This window comes from Thalia democratica, unplaced genomic scaffold (assembly GCF_965202585.1).
Source record: "Thalia democratica unplaced genomic scaffold, ktThaDemo2.hap1.1 HAP1_SCAFFOLD_255, whole genome shotgun sequence".
NCBI classification, from domain to species: Eukaryota; Metazoa; Chordata; class Thaliacea; order Salpida; family Salpidae; genus Thalia; species Thalia democratica.
Window position 1 is genome coordinate 5,472 of NW_028139369.1, and position 5,563 is coordinate 11,034.

Below are 5,563 nucleotides of genomic sequence, written 5' to 3' on the forward strand. Positions count from 1 at the left end.
ATATCAATTAACTAAATAAGTTTAAACACTAGCTTAAGAACTAACTTAGAATCCTACGTTATACTAGCGCGTTATAGTCAGTAAACCGCCAGGCCCAGGATACATATATAAGAAAGCACACATCCTAAGACATGATAACGTTTTATATGGTAATTATTATTTTTTTTTACGTAGTTTAATATGAAGTAGATAGCTAAAGTTACAATTCAGTAGATAATACATTGACGAATGAAAACTAAAATAAAACATTAATTTTGAATTTTTTATTAGGTGTATAAAACAACCTAAAAATAAAACGCTTTTTTTATAAGTATTAATACAATTTATTACAGTTTGAATGTTTTTATTGTGTGAGACAAAAATATGATCCAAACTACCAAATTTTTAAATAGATACAATTCTTGCAGGCAACAATGAATAAACTCATGTTTAGATTTGAAATCGCATTTTCAGTAAAAAATAATTCTTGCAGGCAACGATAAATAAATAACGTCAAGATTTAAAGTCACATTAACATTATTTTGCCTTTGTCTTAGTCTTATATATAATCAACATAACTTTTTTTAAATACATGTTCTTAGTTGCCTTTGTTGAGCAATACTTTGTTAGAAATGAACACAAAAAATAAATATACACAAACGTTAATAAATAGAGTAAAAAAAAACTTTACTTTAAACAGCTCTCTAACTGCATAAAAGAACGTATAATGAAAGTAATGACAAGTATTTTTACAGTTTTTAAGTACTTGTATAACTACAATACACTTTATAGGAGCTGTTCAATTTATCATTTTTAGTACAGTAGAGGCAGTTCAGTTTGCAGCAATAAAGTACAAAAGTCAAAATAGTACAAAACAAAAAAGACGGCAAGATACGCATTTTTCACTCTTTTCTAATTAAAATTCTACTTAATTATTAAACTACAGTCTTCGCGAAGCATGCCGGCACGCCGTCCAAATAGAGTTCCAATTTATAGCAGCAGTCATATTTAAACACGCATTGGAACCGGTCGATACCTGCAGGGCCACACTGCACGCGATCATAAGGTAAAAGTGATAGATTACATTCCGTAGTTTGACTTGGAAGAGGAACAGGAGCAGGGGGTGTATCAGTTGGTTTCAGATCCAAAGCTAAAATAAGTTTTTTTTTTTGAAAAAAAAAGTTTATTCTTTTCTGCTTTGAAAACTTACACACTTCAATATTACTTATTTACTATTTTTTGATTTAGCTTTACGAATAAATCTAAAGTACGAATTTTTATTTTTTGAAGTAAAGTGAAAACATTGTAAGTAAAACTTATGCATAGTAAAAAAAAATATTTTCTCTAACAACACTAACCTGGTACTTTAAAGCATCTTCCAGGCGTAGTCATACCGAGTGCTTGAGCTAAAAAGCTGTGAGTGTTAGGTGCTTCATAGCAACAACCAGCCCTCAAACAGCTATCCCGTGAAACAAAACTGTTAACTAAAAGACATTTTTTTTTTTATAAATAAACATATAGAAAATATTAACTAAATAAATACTCACTTTTAGCAAAACAGTCTTCTTTAGTCACGGCTGATGCACACCTTGCTTCATCAGGAATAAAACCATCTATAAATAAATTTCAATGTAAATTAAATTAATGCTTCTACAGTGTAAGCTAAAACATGTAAAGCATAATTACAACTGCAATGGATTTTACAGCATAGTATTTATGATTTACTTATAGTAATGTTTTTAAAATGTTTATTCTGTAGTTTTTTTACTAGACTAAAGATAAGTACAATACTAAAAGAATTATAAAACTTCATTCTGTAAGGAGTTACTTTTTTTGAATTATAGCTTGTACGATATAACAAACACTGCTGTAAAGTGAATATAGGTCAACTTACTTTTATTGGTTTACATTAAAGTGGTATAAAACATATTAAATTAAATTACGTTTTTTAAAGTAGCAATGTGGAACAGTAGCTTTTGAGTCATCAAAACAACATCTTTTGTCCGATAAACATTCATCAATGGTTACTCCTGGTGCTCCGCATTCAATTTTTTCATTATCCGCAACATTATGGCACTGGCCTAAGAGTTTCAATATTGATTCTAAGTAAACTTGAAAAGACACATTTTTACATATAAACTACTTTTATATATTGTAACGTTTCAAACAGCAATAACTTAATATAAAACAAATACTGACAGAAATATTTCTGTTTGAACTTATTTTTGTTAATTACCTTTTTCAATGGTACTAAAGCACATAGGTGTATCTAGATCTTTTATGTTTCTTATAAAGCAGCAGCCCAATGCCACACACCCTGCACTTCCTTGGACCAATGCGTCAGCGTTAGACATGCATGGAATTTTGCTTGCACTTGGTACACTGAAACATGATGAGTAAGCTTCTATTGTGAGTGGTACTAATGGTGGAACTGCAGCATAATTCACGATGTTGTTTGAAGGGTATACACCAGGTGATTCAGTGGCCATCATAGCGATACTTGGCCCTTGTGTCGAAGTAGGGAAAGGTGTTACTGCATGAGGCTGCCATTCGAATCCTGGGTTGAATCCTCCATAAGAAGATAAAGGCTGTAAAAAAAAATATTTTTTTATGTATATATGTAATTTTTTTTTGATTGTTGAAATCAAAAAACTAACTCTCATTTTAGGGTTAGGGTGAATTGCAGGCCCTAAATTTTTTATGTTATCCCACCAGCTGTCAAGACCGTTAGGATTGAGATTGATTACAGGTTTTTGGTCACTTATAATCCCTAAAAAATTTTTTTCTTATTTTATATGAAAGATTATAAAAAATCTACTTTTTTCACATAAGCTAGTAAATTAATTTTAATTAATTATCTTTAGTGTGTTTTATATTTTAGATACATTTGAACTGAAATATCTTACATGGGATTCCGTCGGGATAGAATTCTGCAATCCCTGGTAAACTACCTCCAAAAACGTTTGCTTTTAAATCTTCTGCGTCGATTAACGCTTGAGAGAGTCCAATTCCTAAAATTTTAAAAGTACCAACAGTTAATCTCGAAGTAAACTTTGACTATTGACCTCTGTTTCGTTTAATTAGAGATCAATATTTATTTTATACTTCAGTAGAAAAAATATTATATTACTTACCAATGTTTCCTAAAACGTTTTCGTAGCAAATGGGAGCACTAATTCCATTAGGATTAGGCTTTAAACAGCAGCCAACATTAAAGCAGTCGAGGGTATTTCCTCCCACTGGTAAAGCTTTACATTCTACAACCAAGTCATCGGTGTGAGCAGCGCATACATAGTCTTGAGCTGTGATTCCAAAGATTTCCATAAAAGTTCCTGCTGGGTTCAAAGCAGGTATCTTTTCGTCTAATGCCATCGCTAAAACTATTTTTGGATTTATTTTTCCAGGGTCTTCCTTTAATTTATCTACCATGAAGGCGAAAATAGCTTCGTTTTCAGGATAGTCTGGTTTGAAGTCTAAAAAGCGAAATAAGTAAGAAGCCTTAAAATATAACTAAAAAAATTGTTTATTATACCTTTCTTAGAAAGTTGGGAAATAAGAAGAAGTTTTTTTGCTTTCTCAGTTTCTTTGTTTAAGAGGGCTTTAAATGCCAACGATGTGAATGTGTCAAAATCTGTCACAAATAGAATTTGTATAACATCATTAAGTAAAAGTACACATTTATAGCATGATATCTAAATTTTGAACAGAAACGAACTTAAAAAAAGATTTAATATAATTTTACTGAAACTAACTTGATCCAATTAGTTCGTCGATAAGTTGATCCTTAAAACTAGCTTTTATATCTGCTGAAGTTGTCGTTGTTCCCGAAAGAAGATTTTTAAGAATAAGTGATGTTATTGGATCGTCAGGCAGATCCATTGATTCAATTAAATGTTCTTTAACAAGAGTACTCTCTTTCGCAATAATCAAGTCAAGAAGAACAGGATGGATTCCTATTATTATGTACATTATGTTGTACTTTATAAAAATTCAAATAACATATAAAACATGTTTAATATTTTAACAATTTTTTCTCAAGAAAGTCAAAAAATAGTATGATATTTATTTTTTTATATGATAAACACTTTTAAATACCTATTTCTCCTGCCATTTGGGCCATAAGTACATCCTTTATATCTCCGCCATTTATTACTATTGCACTTGTTGGATCTATATCAAGACCTTTAACTGTTTTAATTTATTAAAACAGTTTAAAATTATTCCAAATAATAATTATTTTAATGTATTTAACTTACAGTCTCCTAGTAAGTCCACTAGTTCAGACGTTGACAAGTCATTGTCAGCCAAGTAGTACAGAAGTTTTCCATTAGGAATTGCTATAAAATAAATAAACCTAATGTACGCATATATTTCTAAACAAAAGAATTTGAGTTAAAAAATATATTTGAAATTTTTAAATTTTATATTGTAATTCTTACAAAGAATAGCTATAAAATAATTATAATAATAATAGCATTCAGACTTTTTTTTATATTGGGATAGTTTTCTTCCTAAATTCTGTATTATTTGTTACTAGAAAATAAACTAACAATCAGCAATTAGTGCGGTAGTGATAGATTTGTCAACTCCGTCTTTTCTCATCTGCATAATAGCGAGCAACATTTCTAACGAAAGTGATCCGCCAAGATATAAAGAGGCATCAGAACTAGCAGGTCCATTGTTATTACGTCCAGGGAGTGTTATAACGTTATCAGAATACCGAACGTGATGATCTAAAATGTTCTTTAGTTAAAACTTTAAGGAGTTTAAGATATAGTGACATTCTTACTTGTTTCAGAAGTTTTTGAGTTGCTATAACACTTTCGAGCATAATCATCCCAACAACACAGCCGTCCGATACATAGTGCCTTATTATAGCGTGCGTTTTCAAACTCACATAAATCGTCAGTCCTGCATTTGCTAGCAGATGCTAATAAACATCCTGAAAGAATCAGCAAAGCTACAATGTTTAGCTTCATTTTAAACAAGTTTGATTAAAGTATATCTTTCTCAGACTTTTTACTAAAAGCAAATTGAGCTCTAGTTTTGATTAAATTCTGTTTCAAAAACAAAATATTATTAGCTTACACAATTTTTTTTTTCATACATTTAAAAAATTAAGCTTAAAATTAGTTTAGTTAAGTTTAAAATATTTACTTACTTAACGCTATGATAAAAGTACTAAAATTTAAACTAAATAGAAATAAGTTGATATAATCTAAATATGGGTGGCGGTTTCGACGTAATTATAAAACTAATTAATTTGTTAAAACTAGCGTGTATAACATAGTATTGTAATAAAAACACGTTAAAACGAAGACACACATTCCCGTGTTTTCCGCATAATCACGTGATTACGCCTAAGTACAATTTATATGTTTCAAAAAAAAAATGATATTTTTTTAATAAATGATTTCCTTGAAGCTTTTTTAATTTTTGAATAAATAAACTGCTGTTTTTGTTGATTGCATTGTCTAAACATGTAACAACAATAAGATTAAAAAATTTAAACTATAGGCCTAAAAGTTTTTTTTTCAACTGATTTTGGTTTTAGATTTGTTCTGTTTGAACTATTTATATAATA

At 29.6% G+C, this 5,563-nt stretch overlaps 1 protein-coding gene across 1 annotated transcript; it reads right to left on the reverse strand.

The window, feature by feature from the left end:
* Window positions 1-337: 337 nt before the first annotated feature.
* Window positions 338-5,032, reverse strand: LOC145846065 (uncharacterized). Its single transcript, XM_082952988.1, has 14 exons — window positions 4,769-5,032; window positions 4,530-4,712; window positions 4,236-4,316; window positions 4,075-4,167; window positions 3,732-3,932; window positions 3,512-3,610; window positions 3,114-3,452; window positions 2,886-2,990; window positions 2,637-2,749; window positions 2,216-2,567; window positions 1,923-2,060; window positions 1,527-1,592; window positions 1,338-1,463; window positions 338-1,129 (listed from the first exon to the last, which is right to left on the reverse strand). The coding sequence occupies exons 1-14, from the start codon at window positions 4,956-4,958 to the stop codon at window positions 915-917; spliced, it is 2,301 nt and encodes a 766-aa protein (XP_082809114.1). The 5' UTR covers window positions 4,959-5,032; the 3' UTR covers window positions 338-914.
* Between the last annotated feature and the right edge of the window lie 531 nt (window positions 5,033-5,563).

Coding starts and splice junctions, on each gene's coding strand:
- LOC145846065 (XM_082952988.1), bottom strand. CDS start 4,958: ATGAAGCTAAACATTGTAGCTTTGCTGATTCTTTCAGGATGTTTATTA. Junction 4,168..4,235: donor AGTGGACTTACTAGGAGACT/GTAAGTTAAATA, acceptor AAATTAAAACAG/TTAAAGGTCTTGATATAGAT. Junction 2,061..2,215: donor CTTTAGTACCATTGAAAAAG/GTAATTAACAAA, acceptor TGAAACTCTTAG/GCCAGTGCCATAATGTTGCG.